Below are 17508 nucleotides of genomic sequence, written 5' to 3'. Positions count from 1 at the left end.
TGCAGCCATGGAGTGCCGGGACAAGGCGGCCGCTGCCCCGCGCCGGCTCGTGCAAGGTAAGGCCGCGGCCGCGGCGCTCGGCGCCCGCTCGGGTGCCGGTAACGGAGGTGCCGGTGGGACGGGCGCTGCCCCCCGCCCGCAGCGCCGCCCCCCCGCTCGGTTCTGGCCGCTGCGACCTCCCCGCGCGTCCCCTCCTTTGTCTTATCTCCCTCCTTATCACCTTGCCCCCCCCTTCCCAATGGATTATATACCGCGGCTAAAACAACCACACGTTACCCTTTCAGCCCGGCTGCCTTTCAAGCGCCTGAATCCCGTCCCGAAGGAAAAATACGAGGCGGATTCGGAAGTGAAGAAAGTGAAGAGCTCGCCGGGCGGTTTGGGCCCCCCCAGGGCCTCCTCGCTGGACGCGGCGCTGGACAACGTGGAGAACGACTGCCAGCTGGATGCGGACGCCGCCTTCACCCCAAAGCTCGTCAACGGGAAGGGCCCGTTAGATCATTTTATACAAAAAAACACGAAACACGACAYAAGTGAACCTGTGATCGTTATCGATCTGACAAAAGACTCCAGCCACAGACTAAGTGACGATGTGGACTGTGTTAATCTAGGCTCGGAAGCGTCTTTGTCTGTAGGAATAACTAATGGCACGCTAGAAAAAGATAGGAACCAGTCGAGTTGTGGGAATTCCACTCAGAATAGTCAAATGGATGATTTAATGGAGACTGATGCGCCACGTGAAGCCGTAGCAAATAAAGAGGAAGAACTGGTAGATGAAATCCAGGCTTGCTCTGCCTTAACGCAGCGTGACAGCTCGGAAAACACCAAGATCAGTCGGAGTGAACTGAAGGATGTCATTTTTAAGGGGAAGATGCCTGTAGTGGTTCTGGAGGATATTATGACTGGAAAATCTCCCCAAATTGTTTCTGTGGATGGAAGTGTCATATCAGAAAATGAGACTATGGAATCATCCCATGAAGGAGACTCTGTACTTACTAATTCCTCCTTAAGTTCTCCCTCTGTGAGCTCCCCTGAGACACAGCCTCCTGCACAAAAAAAGAGAAACTCTAGTCCTTTAGCTGTCTCAACACCCGTTAGGAAGGTTGGTCTCTTCTCTTGGGTTTTTAAATGTTATTTCAGTGTAGGTGCTGTGGTTCCCTGCGCTTATAGGCAAAAGCATAACTGGGACATATACAAAGCGTAGGGGAAGTGTCTGGAAAGCGTTGCCGATTGCTCCGTGTTGTAACTGAGCTATTAACCTTTTGAATCTCTCCTTAAACCCTTTAGCTAAAGGATCTGAATGTTGCTGGTGCGCTCGCACAGGGACTTTGAGCTCTGTGGACGCAGAAGCGGGTCCTTATCTACAGCTGAGAGCTCCGTCTTGTGAGGGGCACCGTTTGGCAGGGCCAGGGACCAGGCCAGGGTGCCCGCGTGAGGCTGTGGCCCCCGCGGGCCCCGGTGCCACCACGAGCTCCTCTGAACTCCTTCCCCAGCTGCTCCGTYGGGAGCTGAATCCACTTCAGTTTAGCGCCTCAGCTCATTTGGGTGACTTTTGGTGCTGCGCTGCAAGGGAAGCTCTTCAAGAGGGCCTGTCCTGCACAGATGGCCCAGACAATCGCGTGGCCGGGAGGTGAATAGGCTTCTGCAGGGAATATCCATGGAGAGCCCAAGTGGGAGTTGCTCTTGCCGCAAGCACAATAGCCTGGTCCTTAAAGAAGGCATAGAGCAGTCCTGCAAACGTGCTCAGATGCTGTGGCCAAATCTGGCCTAAACTTAGCCCAGGTTGCACAGCCTATGTGTTTGTTCTGGTCTAACTATGTTTTAAAAGGCAAAATCAGGAGGTAGATGTTGCCCTGCGGGAGTCTGAAAATGAATTAACGTGTGATTTAAAGGAGTGAATCAGGTGGAGGGAAGCAAACGCACAGAGCAGCTCCTTGTGATCCAGACACCAGTGTCTGCTGCTGTTTTGAGCATTTTGAGACAGCTTTATGTGAACTGCTCTTYAATGAGAGATTTAATGAGATTAAATCAAAGATTTAATGAGAGACTGTAGCACATGTGAGGGGAAACCTGGCTGGTCTGCAGGAGATACCTCAAGTTAGCTGGGGCTTGGGTTTCACGACGTGACGGGTCTTCCTCTTCTGCTGAGTGAGTTTTCTCAAAACAACCAGTTTTAGACTATTAAATTTGCGGCCTTGCTCCTGTGAAGATGTAATTGAACTCATTTGATCCATATCCAGYGCAGCAGAACAAAAAGTGCTTGACTTGCTACGATATATATGATAATGAGATATACGTATATAACCATGYTATGATAATGCAAGCAAGTAAATGGCTTCACGTTGCATAAAATAAGGTAGAAAACCTCCTGTTTTATTTGCCCCAGTGAGAAATTTGAATCGGCCAATTATTCGTATTTGTAAGTTTGTTTTCCTAGGTGGAAACAGCTTTGGTTTCTTTGCATCAGGAAACACAGAATCTGCAGATACGGCTTGACACTGTATAAACTGACTTTCTGAGTGTAGAAAATAAAGCGTTTCCTAGGGGTTAGTTTTTAAATCTCAGGGATAAACATATATTTCTCTCCTGCCGTCTCAGTGTGAGGTGGGAAGAAAGCCATGATGTGCTTAAAGAAAAAGATTGACAGACTAAATATTTGATCAAGTGATTCTTTTTGYTGTTATTTTGTTTTTGGCTGTGTAAACATAAAATATTTCTGGTAAATATCAGCTTTAAGGGATTTAAGTGTGATTCATTGGGAATTTAGGGCTGGCATGCTTGAACTAGTGGAAGGTTATGATGATGAGGGGAAACTGTGGGTAATATTCCTTGCATTTGGGGGATGAGGTCTAAATATTGTAGCACAAGGAAGTGATAGGATGCAAAAAAGTTTAACTGTGAGGAAATGACTTTGCTGTAATGTCCTCCACAATGCTCTAGTGATTTGTTTTTATGCACACAATATTGCACTGCAAACGATGCCTTAGAATTGAGTAGACAAGGGGGATTTGTTTATGCAAAGTTTAGCAATATGAGAACTTCATGKAAACTGAAACATTTAGATGGATTCAGGTTTAAATGCAAATCAGTGAGACTAGATACGCTTGAGCTGTATACTTATATCCTATACTGTAGGAATACTCATGTTACTGAATATATGAATCTAAAAGAATAATGTTAATGTAATTCAGGGCAAGTTTGCTCTTCTCTTAGCTGCGAAGTTCTAGCATCTTCTGGAAAGGGAATGATGCGGCGCAATAAAACTGCATTTTCTAATTTCAGGTATCTCAGAAATGCCACAAAAGCTCTGCAGAGAAGGAGAAGCTGAGATTGCAAAGAGTAAGGCACTTTCACTGACATAGAAAGTTAACCTGCTGTGCTTTTGCGTTGAATAGTAAGCAAAGCCCTTTGCGTTTCCTTTTAGTCCCCTTCCAACCCCTTTCCCTGGTTTTCCTCCCTGAGGAATACGGACGAATCTCAGTGCCTGCGGTTGAAGCGCTCGGTTTGGTCCAAAGCTTCTCAGCGCCKGCGTAGCCAAGTGTGGGTGGCCTGTCCTGCATTGCTGTGTGTTTGGGAGGGTATTAAGGGGCTGTAAATGTATGTTGCTGACTGTCCCTCAAAACGCTCCTGAGGATTTTGTGTCCAGCCCTTCCTGGCGCGGTGGGTGCAGCCTGTCAAGTGGACAAGTAACAGCAAAACCGTCCAGACTCTCCCATTTAGGGCTGGTTCCTGCTTTGACTTTCTGCTTTGAGCCACAAAACACAATAATAAGTCGGGCAAATAGGGCACTGTTGGTATGGGGGAATTATTTGGAGTTGGTCTTGGAAGCGTTTAAGCTACAGAGTTGCTTGTCAGCAAACTCCGATCCATAACAAAACAGCAGCTTTTAAATCTTGCCTGTGTTTAGCGAGGAAATGGTAAATGGAAAGCAGATTGATGGATTGTGTGGAGTTCTTGAGCAGTTTGTGCTGTGCGAGTAGGCTTTATGTGCTGAGGAACTGCCTGGTATTTTAACAGCAGCTTGACAGGCCTGTGCTTATGAATTCCCATTAAGTTTCTGTAGTAACCAGCTTATAACGTTGGTAGAGGATTGATGCGTTTGTGGATAGGCTGTAGATTCTAGAGATGCTCATTTTCTTACAGCACTTTATGCAGAATTCCAGTCTGCTGTGGTTGTCCATTCCCTGTGCATATTAGAAAGAGCAGCAACGAGGGAGAGATGGGAATGAAAGCCACATTCCTTTAAAAATTAATAGACCCAATAACCCTGCTGTTAACTTCACACCATTTCCAAACCAGCCGGTAGCTTTTCCTTGGTTACCATGGCTGTTCTCTGACAATGTTGTCTTTTTATCATTGGCACAATTTCAAATGTTTGTTGTCTCCTGCAGTCACTGTTCAACGAGTCTTGACGTTGCCAAGAAGTCCAAGATGCAAAATAATAAGAAAGTAGAAATGCGCAGTGAGGATGTTTGTATGTCGGAGCACAGATGTATCCTAGTTTCCTGGGGAAGTTACAGTTGCCTGCGATGTAGGGGAGCTATTTTGCTTGAATTGGTCTCTTAGCACACGTGCCATACTCACTTTATTTGTAGACCTGTAACTGAGATGTCCTGCGTTGTATAATTATCTGAAATGGACGGAAGTGCTAACTTCTAACTGCCCAATTCAAGTCCTTGAAAAGGGCTGCACAGTCTGGAGGTTGGAGACCTGCATTATTGCCCGAGAGCCTGAAAAATGCTCAGAAAGTCCCTATGGGACATCAAKGTGAACTCAGAGTTCACATCTCAAATCTGTGTGGTGATAGCCCTGCACTGAGGTAAAAGCATGACAATTCAGCTCAGGAGGTAGGTGATTCCCAAGCAAAGGTTCTGGAAACAAAGTGAAATCACCTCAAAAACACTTCTGCAGAAGAGTTGAGGTTGGAAGTAATCTTCAATAATAAAGAAGTATATAAAGCAAGTAGAACACGAAGTTTTTCTTGATGCCTGGAAGGCAAAAGTGTCTTGGTTGGTTAGGAGGAAAGGAAGTTAACATCTTCAGAGGGAGCAAGTCCCCAAAAAGACAGTAAGGGAAAGCCAGACTAGCTGAGGCAAGAGGTGGATGCTGTTAATCACCCAGTAGCTAGAAATGGTGCTGCAGGCTAAGTGCTGTGCCCAAGAATTTACTCCAATGTGTCAGCTGAAGAAGTTCTGTCCTAGTTTCATTCTGTTTGTGCGCCAGCAGCTTTGATTGTGCTCCAAAGACACTCGTTTAATGGCTTCTTTCCTACCTAGGACCAGGAGCGTGCAGACAAACTGCAGAAGTTACAGGCAGAAAGAGAAGAAAAGGGAAGGCTGAAAGAAGAGGCAAAAGCCGCCAAAGAGCGAGCCAAGGAGGAGGCAAAGAAGAAGAAAGAGGAGGAGAAAGAACTGAAAGAGAAAGAACGGAGAGAAAAGAAGGAGAAAGAAGAAAAGGAAAAAGCTGAGAAGTTGAGAGTGAAGGAAGAGAAACGCAAGGAGAGGCAGGAAGCTCTGGAGTAAGTGTTCTGGCTCCAGCAGGTCACAGGGAATGATGTGGAGCCGCGTGGGCCCCTTCTTGTGCTTCCCTTAGCTGCCTGTTCCAGAGGTTAYGCTGATGAAATGGTGTGTGCCACATGAGTCACTGTGGGTATTTTAAAGGTATTGGAGACCAAGCAGACCAGAGCTTTCCCTCAGCAGTCCTTTTGGGCTGAGCTGAACACGGCTCCTGGCTCAAAATGGTTGGAAGGAGTTTTGTGCTTTGCTGAATTTTCCCTTTGTGGCCAGTCGTGTTGCATGTTTGCAGCCTGCTGGCACAGGTGCCCTGTCTGCAAAGGCAATGGCTTGTAATTTGATAACGCCATAAATACCTCTTCTTTATATTGAGGAGACCTCAAGCCAAGAAGCCAAGCTATTACATGGCTTAAGCAGATCAATATTTGCTCTAGAAAGAGTGATGAGGGAGCCCTCTGGTTTGAACACTTAATCAAATACGATTCTTGATTTCAATTAATAGATTATGCTTTTGCCTGGCATGCTCAAGCCTTAGTCAAGGTCTGGGATTCCTTCACTCTAACTCTGTACAAATAAATACTTTATCATATGTGACAACTGAAATGATCTTTATATTAAAGGGCGAAACTTGAGGAGAAAAGAAAGAAAGAAGAGGAAAAACGGTTAAAAGAGGAGGAAAAGGTAAATGCTCTCTCTCCCTTTTCTTTAAGCTTTTCTGCTGTGGTGAAATGATGTTTGCCCTGCGCAGCCATCAGCAGCGGGGCTCCCGTAGCTCTCGGTTCAGCTCTCGGAAGTTCTCCAGGGAGCATTCCCTGCCTTGGAAAGGAGCATCTCCATTTGGGATGCAGCCTATCCAGGCTGATCTTGTGGTGTTCTCCACCAATACCACTGTGCACCTCTCTTTATCTTTTGGTGTTTGATTTTCTTAAAATTTCTGTTTTGTTCTGATCTATTAAACCCTTGTTGCATTTGACTTGTCAATGCCAGTGCAACAGCTCTATCTGCTCTCAGTGATCACACTGGAGTCTGCATAGTTGTGTTGCAGAAAATGTGCTTTTTCGGTTGAGCTACAGGAGCTGGTGAAGCTGAACTGTGCTCCATACCTTATTAGATTTGAAAYTGGGCCATGTGTGAGCTTGCCTTGAATTTTTAGACCTTGTCCTTGTGTTTATAATTTGTATTTTCATTCTGGTTTCAGCGTATTAATGCACAGAAAGCAGAGATTACCAGATTCTTCCAGAAACCAAAGACTCCACAAGCCCCCAAGGTGAGGTATTGCTCTTCTGGTGCTTGTGATTTCATTCTGGCCCATTGTTTAAAGCTTTTTAGGTGAACAAATCATTGGTACGTCTTAATTTTGAAAGAGTAAAAAAAAAAAGAACAGACATGGCAGAGAATATAAAGAACTCTGTAATTGCTTTAATAAAAATCTTAATTTGGCTGTAAACACCTAAATCCCCTCAAAATCATCTGCAGGAGACTCAGGAAGGAAATGACTGTTTGTTCAAATAGTAGTGCTTGATATTTAATCTTGTGGTTTGTCTTGAATGGGTTGATGCTGCAGCTTGCCAGGTGTTTAGACCCTAATGATCCTCATTTACCATTTCAGATTCTTGCTGGCTCTTGCGGAAAGTTTGCTCCTTTTGAAATTAAGGAGAACATGGTCTTAGCTCCCCTCTGTCGTATTGCCCTTGATTCAGACCTCTTGGAACAGCTGGACCAGCTCCTGCGTGCTCAGAATAGTGAAGTTTCTTTCTTGAGGGATCTGAAGTGTCGTAAACCACGAAAAACTGGCCCTACTTTTGTCAATGACAGCACTGACATCGTCAACAGGTTTGTCTGCTGCATTTTGGGTGTTCTTCACTTCCTATTATAAAGAGCTTTTACAATGAACGTCTTTTGTAATGAATTGCAAGGTGATTTGAAGGTAGTTTTAGATGAAGGGGGGAGACTTTGGAAGGATGCAGCTTTTCTCTGAATGGTCCTTCTGTGCGAGGTTTGTCTCCCTGGGAAGCAGTATTTATGATGCAGATTTCCTTCGCTCCACACACCACTTCTCAAATCCTTCTCTGTGCTGAATTCCACGCTGCCGGCAGCTCCCTTTCAGCTTGGTTACTACTGCCCCTTAATTATGTTTGTCCAAGTGGGGATGCTTTTAAAAACTGTCAGGAGGCTAAAGCAGAGCTGCTGTTGGACACGCTGTTGGGTTTAAGGAGGGAGGTGGCTTGTCTGGAGCTCGTGTTCTCATGAGCAAATTGGGAGCACCTGCTCTGGGGAGCTCGAGCCCTGGAGCGGTGTCGTGTGGGTGAATTGCAGGAGTTCTGTACAGGATATTCTTCCTGAGCGGCAGGAGAGCACGCAGTAACTGCTGAAGATGGTCTCTGTTTTAACAGTGACGTGGTGGTAGTGGATAACTGCAAAACGGATGCCGTTCCTGAGAGGAGGAAATTCGGGAGGATGAAACTTCTGCAGTTTTGTGAGAACCACCGACCCGCCTACTGGGGCACGTGGAACAAGAAAACTGCTCTGATCCGTCCCAGGAACCCCTGGTCGAAGGACAGCGTAAGCAGTACACTTACAGGCAGAATAGTTGTGGGGTGACTTCGTTTGTTCCTTCCACTTTTTATGCTTGTCAGGCGAATATGTGGCTGTCCAGGTTCATGTATTCGTTGGGATTTCTGACCCCTTGCTTATTTCTTCATGCTACGGGTAGTCTTGAAAGACGCAAGTTGGCTTTTGTGTCTGAAGTTCTTGACAGAAATCGCATTTTGCCATTCCTTCCTCTAGAAACTACTGGATTACGAAGTAGATAGTGATGAAGAATGGGAAGAGGAAGAACCAGGAGAGAGCCTCTCCCACAGTGAAGGGGTAAGGGTCTCRTATGCTAAAAAACTTTCCTGCGACATAAAATACAGCAGCCCTGGGTGGCAGGTTTGTCYGTCTGTGTAGCCAGAGGCAGACGATCCTTCGGAGTTGGAGATGCAGCAGAAACTCACCAAGGATAAAGATGTGAGAGTGGAAACTGTCCACTACTTATTTTCTAATAAGAGTTTCTTTTTAGGATGATGAAGAGGAAGGAGAGGACGAAGACGACGATGATGGCTTTTTTGTACCCCATGGGTATCTATCTGAAGACGAAGGAGTGACAGAAGTAAGTGAACCGAGTGAGAGTGGTGCATCGCATAACAAACACCGCTGGTGTATCACATAATGAACGCCAGCCCACGCGTGGTGTGTTGGCAGTGAAATAGCTGGTCTCAGATCTGCATGGGTGGTTCTGGAACAACCTTCTGTAGCTCAGAACATAGTAAAAAGCTGGGTTTAAAACCCTTTTGTGTTTTCTGAAATAATATGTCGGCTTTTTGTGCTTGCTTTAGGAGTGCGATCCAGAGAATCAGAAGGTTCGTCAGAAACTGAAAGCGAAGGAGTGGGATGAACTGATGGCCAAGGGGAAGAGGCTCCATATTCTACAGCCTGTGAAGATTGGTTGCATCTGGGAAGGTGCAGAAAGCAACAGCAGCCCAAACGCGGATGTCAAGGTGCTCCAGCAGTTCACAGCGTGTATCCTGGATCCACCTATTGTGGAGGAAGAACAGCAGACACAGAAATGTAGCAAAAAAATAGCAAAAGATCAGCAAAGTAAGACATGAAGGACTAAGTGCTGTATTTCTGCAGCACTGTCATTACGCCTTTGTGATTTAGTTTGTGTGATGGCCAAAGCTGATGGTTGGCCATCAGCTGTGGTTGGCCATAGCTGTGTGGTTAGCACGAGAAGATGCAAATAACACAAAAAGGGGCTCTAACAGAGGGGGGAAGTTTGCAGTTCAGGGGCCATTCAGGTTGGGGTAATTTGTCTGTATCAARCTTAACTCCCGCTGTAATTCACAGAATGCTTGAGGTTGGAAGGGACCTCTAGGGATCACCCAGTCCAACCCCTGCTCTAGCAGGGACACCCAGAGCAGGGGGCACCCGGGCGCRTCCATGTGGGTTTGGGAGACCTCCGGAGCCTCCACAGCCTCCCTGGGCAGCCTGGGCCAGGGCTCAGGCACCCTCACAGTGCACAAGTTCCTCCTCACATGGAGATGGGTTGAAACCCATGCCTGGGTTTCAACTTACACCCATTACCCCTTGTCCTGGCACTGGCCAGCACTGAGAAGAGCTTGGCCCCTTCTTCCCTACATTCCCCCTTCATGTACTTAGAGATATTGATCAGATCCCCCTCTCTGCCTTCCCYTCTCCAGAGAAAACAGGCCCAGCTCACTCAGTCTCTCCTTGTACGAGAGATGTTCCATTCCCTTMATCATCTTGGTTGCCCTAAAATTAATTGTATCCTTTCCTGGAGCATGCGTGCTGGGGGGTTCCATTGGCCTGGCTTGTCTTGAGCTTCAAACAGTTCAATCTTTCCTCTTTGTTTCTTTCAGTCCTTGGGCAGCTTCTGCCGCTGCTGCACGGGAACGTGAACGGGAGCAAGGTGATCATCCAGGAGTTCCAGGAGTGCTGCCGGCAGGGGCTGTTCAGCGACGTGACCGCAGCCACCGACGGCGGCGACGCGGGCCCCGCGAGTCCCCACGCCTCCCGGCCGCAGACGCCCGTGGGCGAGGACAGCGGCGTGCCCTCCAAAGCCAGGCTCAAGAGAATCATCTCCGAGAACGCTGTGTACGACAAGCGGCCCGAGTACAGGATGTGCTGGTACGTGCACTCGGAGGTGCTCAAGAGCTTCGACCAGGAGCACCTCCCCGTCCCCTGCCAATGGAACTACGTCACCCAAGTGCCCTCGGCGGGGAAGGAGGAAGGGGGCAGCGCGCCGGGCGCCGCGGCCGCGCAGACCCCSCCGGCGCCGGCGAAGAGGAGGCCCACGGGCAGCATGTCCATCACCAAGTTCATGAAGAGGCCGCGGGGGGCCGAGCGGGTGAGTTCCTCCAGCCCTGCTCTTCCCTAATAAAAATCCCTGTGGGAATACAGCTGTGCGCCGTCCCAGCCAGCCAGGGCTGCGTCCCAGCACAGCCAAAATATTAAGACACAAACACARCCCTTGATACAGAAAGATCCCCTTTTAGCGGGAAAGGAGTGAAATTATGTGACTCTAAAGCAAAACAGAGACACACACATCTTGTGTCTCTCTAGCTTGGGCTGTCTGTTCCTTCTGAAATGTTGCTCTCCTGCTGTTCCATTTTCTGCTGTTTTGCAGTGATTGTATCCAAGCCACGCATAGTTCTGAGTGTCTGCTTGGCCTTGGTTTTACAGCTCAGTGATAATTTATATGCAGGTTCTTATGTTTGTGCGTGGCTGCCAGATGTATAGCTGGGGCTGATGACTTGCAGCAGTTGCTCGTGTACCGTTAAAATGCGGCTCGAAAGCGCTGGATTCGACCCATAACAGTCTGTTAAGTCTCATGCTTACACTGTCAGACACAAGGTTGGGTTTCAAGAGCTGGTTTAAAAAGCAAATCATGGGAATAGAATGAGATGTGTTTGGTGTAGTTTGCTCCAACTCTGAGCTTCATCGTGGTCTCGTCTGCTTTTTGGGGTGATCGCAATAATATTAAGAACTTCATCTCGCATTTGACGCTGTGTCAAGGATCTGCTTCCTTGCAGCTGAGCTGGAAGAGAGAGTTTGTGTTTGGACAGGATGTGAGCGGCGCTTTAGCTCTGCGATGCTGTTGCGTTGAAGATGGGGAAGCTTTAGGGATTAAGCTTGGTCTTATCGGCTCTTTGCCTCCTAACCTGCAGGTAGGACAGGGATTGTGCCGCACATGGGATTTATTCCCCTGTGGACGAGAAAGAGAAACCTCGGATGAGGCTTTTCAGGCTCTTCCCACCTTGTTCTCAGGTTCTCTGGTTCTTCCACCCTCTGAATTCATGTACGGATTGGGCTCAGACTTGTGAGGAGCTGTTCAGCCCCCAAACTCCATCTGTTTAGGGTTTTTTTTTTTCTTTATGCTAAATAAAGGTAGAGACAAAATCTCTGGCAGTTACTGGAGACTGTGCTTATAACCAGCCCCTGTTTCCTTCTTCCCGCTCAAGGGCTTTTAGTAAAATTACATCACAAGCCTGAAATCTTCAAAGCTCGGGAAGCGTCTTGAAGTAAAGCTGTCCTTGTGAGATGTGGTGCAGTGCTGCTAGGAACAAGGTGCTGGAAGACTCCAGGGAACTTCTCATATCAGATGCGTAAACCGGCAGTGCTCTGGTATCCGGATCCCATCCTCCCCCTCGAGGAAGGCTGGATCTGTGGAGAAATTAGGAATGGGGGTAGGTCTAGGCTGACAGGTTCTGTGTTCCTGGTGTGTAAGACTCCATCACGACGCTTGTGCCAGACATTTTAAGCAAGTAAAGGTGCTATTGCACAAGCTGCAGCGAAAGAACAGTTTTGAAGCAGACAAAATGTRAAATGTGCACGTTTGTGGGAAGGGAATAGTGAGGAATGTGAGAACTGAGGCCTTGRAAGAGGTGAATGTAGAATTTATTGTCTGGAAATAGCTGCTGGGGSCTGGGGTGTGAGGCTCCCAGCTGTGCAGGCTGGGCAGCTGCAGCTCCTCCTGTCGCTCCGGGGGTTATTCCAGAATGAGCAGTTAGGGCTGCTCCCGTGGCAAAACGGGGTCAGCGAGGGAAGCGCTGTCATCCCACGCTAAATAAAGGCTAACCTGGCATAACAGGTGACATGCAAGTCGGAGAAGAGACTTCAGGCATGACACTCCAGGAGTAGTTTTCCAGAAGAAGGAAATAACCAAAATAATCAGGAGGAGGGAAAAAAAAACAGATTTCAATTAAGGATTTAACTGCATTTGTTAGATGCGTGGGCTGCTCGCTGCGTTGTGTAATAGTGAGGATTCTTGGCGCGCGTCCTGCCGTACGTGCCGCTGCAGACGAGGCCTCGTGTCAAAAGTCGGTGTCTAGAGCCAGGAATGTGGGGTTTTTTTCTTCCGTTTCCTACAGATATTCATGCCTGACTCTGCAAACCGCTGGGAGCAGTAATTGGGAATGTCCATGCTGGCTGCTGGAGTGAAGTGTTGGGGTTTGCATGTTTGCACCATAGGCCTAATATTTTGCACCTGAAACTCTTTTTTTCCCTCCTTTCCTCACTAAGGCTGAAGCAGTGGAGATGGATGGGTTTCAGGCAGACACCGAGGAAGATGAGGAAGATGACGACTGCATGATTGTGGATGTACAGCCAGGCAAAGGTGGGAGAATGAACAGACCATGAACCCTTGGCAGACACTTGCTCGCGGAGAGCAGGAGCGCTGCACGTTGGTCAACGGGAATCCTTGGATCTGTGAGACAAACCCCACGATGGGTGTCCAGCTTCCCTAAGCCCCATCCYGCAGTGCTCTGACCACACAGGAGCGTGGCACGAGCTCAGTCATGGAGGGGGCTTTTTGTGCTGAGCAAAACAGCACAAAACCCTAAATTCTCTAAAGGATTGATCGGAAAGACAGATTTCTTTGTGCGTGTGTCCCATTCTTGATGCATCGTGGCTCTCCCCTCTATCTCAGCTGCTCTTAACACTCCTCTGCTTGCCTTCCACTCATAGCTGTTTGACAAGAAGCTTTCTACATTTAATCTTAGGCTGCTTTTGTCTACTTACAATGCAAAAGACTGCAGTGAGAGAAGTTTTGCTTCAGGTTTGTAACCTCTTTTGCTTTGAGAACTGGGACGCGGCTTGCAGGCTTTGTTGACACTCGTGCAGCTGCATCTGTTGAAGCCTAAAGCACTGCAAAGACTGTAAAGCTGCTTTTTTTAGGTTTGATGTAACTTTATTCTGGGCTGCTGTAACCTAGCGTTAAAAACAGCTTTGGAATGGTGTTGAAAAGAGCGTTGTGACAGGGCAAACACTGTATGCAGGCACAGTAAGACTTAAAGCATATATGGCAGCAATCTAATTCTGCAGGCAACTACAGAGATTTGAAGAAAATGCATCACATTCTGTTTTGCAGATTCTACGTTGGCAGCTCCAGAACCTTTGGCAGCTCCAGAACCTTTGGCAGCTCCAGACTCAAATGGCACAATTGCCCCTCTCCAGGACACGAGCGTGGCCAGTCCATCTAATACAGTTTGAGACTTAAATGCCTACTAACTTCCCTGTATGTATGTAGAATTACTTAGAAATTTTTAAAACTTGTGTATCTTTTGACCGAGATACTTGAAAGTATTCCATATTTCTTGTAAAGAGAAGACAGCACTTTGTTCTGCTTCAGACCACATGGAAGCTTAAACTTTTAGGTCTAGTTTTTAGCAAAAGAAAAATTGCATATTAATCTGTCCTTAATAAAGCATTATTGAAATTTTGATACTTCTTTGTAATGGAAAGTATCTAAGTTATCTCTAATCTAGTAGAGGGAATTTGAAATATAAGCCTATTGTGATGCCACTGGGGAATCATTCTGTTCATAATTCTGTATAGCATGGCCTTGGGTATAAATGATGTACAATTATATTTGAATTTATGCTATGTCTGCTATCCTGTTTGTGGTCTTACTTGCTATAGCGAAGGGCAGCAAGGATTTACCTTTAGAAGAGAGGAAAACTGCCAGCTGTTTCTCTCATTTTGGGCTGGACTGGTACGGATTGAATCTAGCAGCAGGCTGCCCTGGTCTCCTGTAATACAAGTTTACGTGGAAAAACTAGTCTCTACCTCATTTTTAAGCTCTTGGGCATAGTATAAAGAACAGTCGTTGCAACTTTCTAGGTGTAACAAAAATGTAGGTCCTTCTCATTTAACACAGTTTGGGAGCTGATTCAGGAAATTCTCTACAGTAGTGGCTGTAGTTGCAGGCTTAGTCCTCCCTCAGTGAGAGAGCACAGCCTGAAGAGCTGCTGCCTCGTGGCAGCTCTTCCTCTCCCTTGTTCCCTGTGCACGTGGCAGGAGCTGAGGAAGCAGGTGAGACCCCAGCCCACACCCGTGACTGCAACTCGCATTTCCCAGTCCTGCTCCACCTTTCAAATAACAATTAACAGCACTCCATCTTTAAGTATTCCATTTAATCGGACTCAACATAATTTATCTAAATAAACTCTCTCCAGGAGGAGTTAACAGTGCACACAGAAGCAAAAGGAAAAGCTGAGTTCTAGGCCCAGCCCAGGATCCAGGCTCCATCACTTGGTAATCCAGCCTTGAATTAGAACCTAATCCCTCCTCCAAGGGAGGAGAGGGGTAAGTCCTTGGGATCTAGAAAATACCTCAAGCAGTAACTGCTAGAACGTGGTTTTACAAGCCCTCCAAAGCAGCCCCGTARTGTTTTAGTAGGCAAGGCTGCTTTAGTGGAGGGCTGCTGGCGTTGTGGAGATGACAGCAGGGGTTGTGGCAGGGCACAATCTGGGCTTCCACTGCATTGAGCTAAAAGGAGACTCATGTCCAGGCTCCACCAGGCCGTGGGGACATGAAGGAAGAGGCTAAAATCATCAGCTCTGACTCCACTCCCCTTTATTTCATGACAGGGTCTGGACCTGGGAGAGGAGCTGTGGTTTGAGGGGGCTCTCTGGCTGCTCCTCTCCCGCAGCCTGGATGTCTGCCATGACCGATGCATCCCAGACCAGGGTCAGGAGGCTCGAGGGCACCTGCAGGAGGAAGGGCAGGATTAGGAAGCTGCAGCTCTGCTACCTGGACCCATGTACATGCTCCTACACCCAACAACCACTAACAATGTTTCCAGGGAGAAGGAAGACTGTAGAACCCCTCTGGTTCTTGTTGCTGCCTACAGACCCAGCTCCCCTGGGACACGGTCTTGACCAGCTTTTCTTACCTTTCTACGACTTACCAACCCACATTCACTGAAGGCCAAGTTCTCGTCTGTCAGTTTGACGCCTCCAGGCCCCAACAGCTCAAAGGGCAGCCAGTCATTGACAAGTGCTTCTCTCACAAAACTGTAGAGCATAGATATTGATTCTCGTGCATAAAATGTCCCTGCCATGAAAAAAGAAGGTGATACATTGAAAAAAAAAAAAAGCATGTTTGTAGTCTTGTTTTCAATCAGTAGTGAGAGAGGTAGATGCTGCAGGGGCTTGAGTACTGATGAACTGCTTCAGTGCCCKAGAAGGGCAGCCTGGTTCAAGTACAGAAGCAGAATTGCTAAAGAASAGTGTCACTTCCACTGTGGTAAGTCCCTGCCAGCCAGCAACAAAGAGCTGGGAAAGCCTGGAATTATTTCCAGCGCTCAACTGCAGTCTGAAGAGGACTCATTCTGTTATGTAACTCGCCACCACTGAAGCAGCCTCACGCTGCCTCCTGTGACAAGCTCATCTAACGAGTCCAGCGTGTTGGCAGTTGCCTGGGAAGAGCACACGTTAATTAACGTTAATGTTGTACATTAATTAACAGCGTGATGAGCCCAAACCCTGTCCCTTCTCCCCGGGTTGTGGTCCCAGCCCCACTTGGACAAGGCAGATGGAGGGCTCGGAGTTAGCAGAGTCCTCAGAGCTGCTACTGCACTCAGACTGTTATTTTATCCTGCAGCTGCGTCCTGCACATCTCTACCCCTGCCTGTTATTCAAGCTCTTGTAGGAGAAGCATTTGCAGAAGCTCTTAGCGGGGAGCTATAAAGGCAGGGTTTCAAAGGAAGGTCTTTGCCTTGGAGGATGTATCCGTCGGGAAAGCGGACGCGGAGCAGGGTGTAGTTGTACTTGCGCAGTTCCCTCTGCTCGTCTCTCTCCCGCATGGCCTTTGTCCGCAGCATCGAGGCCTTCTCCACCGCTTCCGACCTTCAGGCAGGAGCAAGCCTTAGCAGGACGGAGAGGTACCAGGGGAACTGGGCACCACCCCCAGGCCCTCCCTTCAGCCTCCTCACCGGAGCCTCTGCTCTCGTTTGATCTCTTCTGCCGTGAGGTTGTAGAAGTCGTTGGGCAGCTCGAAATGGGCAGCTGCCGGAGATGGTTTGAACACGGAGAGCTGCCGATCCAGCTGCGCCCTCACCGGCTCCGAGCTTAGCAGCTGCTCTTTGTAGTCCTTGAGGTCTTCCAGCCTGGTCAGCATTTCCTCCTTCAGCACGTAGTACTCTTCTGTGGTCTCTGCAGCGAGAACACACGCTTTGAGATTTGTTCTTGGGTCTCACATTCTTTACTGAGGAATATATGAACTTTAAGGAGGAGGAACCCACTAGTGCCTTGACTAACAGGGAAACTGCAGGGTGAGGGGCTGCTTCTCTTGCAGCCTGGGAGGGTAAAGCTCTCGGAGCAACCTGAGGTGTCTCCCTGGCTACACTTTACACTTTAATACATGGTATTTCCTTGCCTTGTTCTGGAACAGCTAGTACTTTTGTCTCAAAGCCAACAGCCTGGAAAAATTTGTGTGTCCCTTCCAGGCAGCTTATCCTTTCCTACAAGGAGAGGAAAAAAGTAATCAGCGTAGGCTGCTCCAGGCAAGGAGGTCCCTCAGCGGGGAGCACCCGCAGGAGTCTCCTACCTGAAACACTTTGTTCTGTAGTTTGATTTTCCGGTACTTCTCCTCCTCTGGATGAACATAGATGTTATCCAGGTACCTGCAGGAAAGGGAATATACGGGATGGATTAAAACACTGAGTAAAACTGAGGCAGCTGAGGGATGTAAAAATACAGTGCCACGAGCAGCGGTTCCTGGACTAGCTCTTGAAGCAGCTTTCCGYGTCCTGCCATTCCGGCGCCGGTTCCTTTGGGCGCTGCGCGGAGCCCCACGGCCGCGCTCGGGCCCACCTACCTGGCCATGGTCTCCACGCCCGCGCGCACCCTCTCCCGGTCCTTGTTGAAGGTGTGGATCTCCATGATGGAGGCAGCCACAGGATCTACGGCGAAATACTGAGGGACGAGGACGGGGGTCAGCAGGGGAGGCCCCCGGGAAGCGGGCAGGAGGACGGGGGACACGGGGGGGATGCAGGGAGGACACGGGGGGGACACGGGGGCTCTTACCGCCAGGATGGCCTCCCGGACGTGCTTCTCCCTCGCGCTCTTCCTCACCACGGCGCCGGTCAGCGGGCAGCGGAAATAGACGCCGGGCACCGAGAGCCCCGCGGCCGCCTCCTCCTCCTCATCCTCCT

The 17508-nt window shown here is 48.4% G+C and overlaps 2 protein-coding genes across 2 annotated transcripts in view; one reads left to right on the top strand and one right to left on the bottom strand.

The window, feature by feature from the left end:
• The first annotated feature begins 7 nt into the window (after positions 1-7).
• CHAF1A (chromatin assembly factor 1 subunit A) lies at positions 8-13794 on the top strand. Its single transcript, XM_026035221.1, has 14 exons — positions 8-56; positions 285-1099; positions 3280-3336; positions 5274-5515; positions 6131-6191; positions 6709-6777; positions 7120-7343; positions 7904-8072; positions 8298-8378; positions 8572-8661; positions 8888-9149; positions 9932-10419; positions 12594-12687; positions 13441-13794. The coding sequence occupies exons 1-14, from the start codon at positions 8-10 to the stop codon at positions 13560-13562; spliced, it is 2823 nt and encodes a 940-aa protein (XP_025891006.1). The 3' UTR covers positions 13563-13794.
• Positions 13795-14482: 688 nt separating this feature from the next.
• The window catches only part of UBXN6 (UBX domain protein 6), an 8767-nt gene continuing 5741 nt past the window's right edge, over positions 14483-17508 (bottom strand). The window contains exons 3-10 of the mRNA XM_026035163.1: positions 17381-17506; positions 17172-17269; positions 16902-16977; positions 16731-16815; positions 16288-16507; positions 16071-16201; positions 15262-15407; positions 14483-15061 (exon numbers count right to left, since the gene is read on the bottom strand). Coding sequence (XP_025890948.1) covers positions 14933-15061; positions 15262-15407; positions 16071-16201; positions 16288-16507; positions 16731-16815; positions 16902-16977; positions 17172-17269; positions 17381-17506 — 1011 coding nt within the window. The 3' untranslated portion in view covers positions 14483-14932. The remainder of the gene's footprint in view (positions 15062-15261; positions 15408-16070; positions 16202-16287; positions 16508-16730; positions 16816-16901; positions 16978-17171; positions 17270-17380; positions 17507-17508) is intronic.

This window comes from Nothoprocta perdicaria, unplaced genomic scaffold (genome assembly GCF_003342845.1).
Source record: "Nothoprocta perdicaria isolate Ctin4 unplaced genomic scaffold, notPer1 scaffold_157, whole genome shotgun sequence".
Lineage (NCBI taxonomy): Eukaryota > Metazoa > Chordata > Aves > Tinamiformes > Tinamidae > Nothoprocta > Nothoprocta perdicaria.
This window is presented reverse-complemented; position numbering and strand designations above follow the sequence as displayed.